The 904-nt window shown below is 25.2% G+C and overlaps 1 protein-coding gene across 1 annotated transcript; it reads right to left on the reverse strand.

Annotated features, from left to right (window-relative positions):
* Positions 1–256: 256 nt before the first annotated feature.
* Positions 257–571, reverse strand: LOAG_16060 (hypothetical protein; the record flags this gene model as incomplete). Its single annotated transcript, XM_003151549.1, has 1 exon — positions 257–571. A coding segment is annotated over one exon (315 nt), but the record flags the coding sequence as incomplete, so codon positions are not given.
* Positions 572–904: the final 333 nt, after the last annotated feature.

The following is a 904-nucleotide window of genomic DNA, read 5'->3' on the forward strand; positions in this document are numbered from 1 at the left end:
AATTTTTTTAGTATTTCTTTTTTTTTCGAAGAGAATTTAAAAGAATTTAAGAGAAAGTTTCAAAAAAGAGGAGAAAATCCAAGAAAATTTTAAAAAAAGAACAGTGGCAATTTATTTTCTTTTTTCTTTTTTCATTTTTAAGAGAATTTAAAAATTCTTTCAAAAATTCAAATTTTGATTCAATAATTATTCTTATGATTCAAATTTGCAAATAAAAAAAGAGACAAAACTGTTAATTTCTGAAAACTTCACATACCTGAATTTGTATTTTAATATCAATTTTTTCCAAAAAACGAATAATACCCAAATTTTGTGCATCATTTGTTGCATCTAATGAAATTGAATCGACGAAATACAATCGTCGTGTAAGGATCCATTTTGAATTATAAAATTCATTTGACATTAAACGATTTATAAATTTTCCATGTGATCGTATATTTTCATTTATAATTGGTACAGTATGCATTTGCTTTTGGCCAGATTTATTCATGAAGACAATAAATAAATCGCTAAAAATAGGTTCACCACCAGAAAGATACAGTAAATGTTGTAGTTGAATGAAACATTTCATTTGATAAAATGTTCCAAAATGAAATTTATCCTTCTGTTGTGAGCAAGTATTCAAATTACTTTCACTCAATGATACAATTCCAAGGAAGGTACCATTGAGTGAATATTGAAATAGGATAAATTCCAGGAAGGAATTAAGATGATGTTTGTCGAAGTTGAAATTTGCTGCTATAGCATTTTCATATAATAGTTCAGTTGATGCTTTGTTGTTGTTGTTGTTGTTGTTGTTGTTGTAAAATAAGATTGGTATGGTTAACAAATCATTATTCCTGAAATTTAGAATCTTTTTTTTCTTTTTTTATTTTCAAATTGTTTGTTGATCTTTTTTAATGTC

Source organism: Loa loa, assembly GCF_000183805.2.
Source record: "Loa loa unplaced genomic scaffold supercont3.3827, whole genome shotgun sequence".
NCBI classification, from domain to species: Eukaryota; Metazoa; Nematoda; class Chromadorea; order Rhabditida; family Onchocercidae; genus Loa; species Loa loa.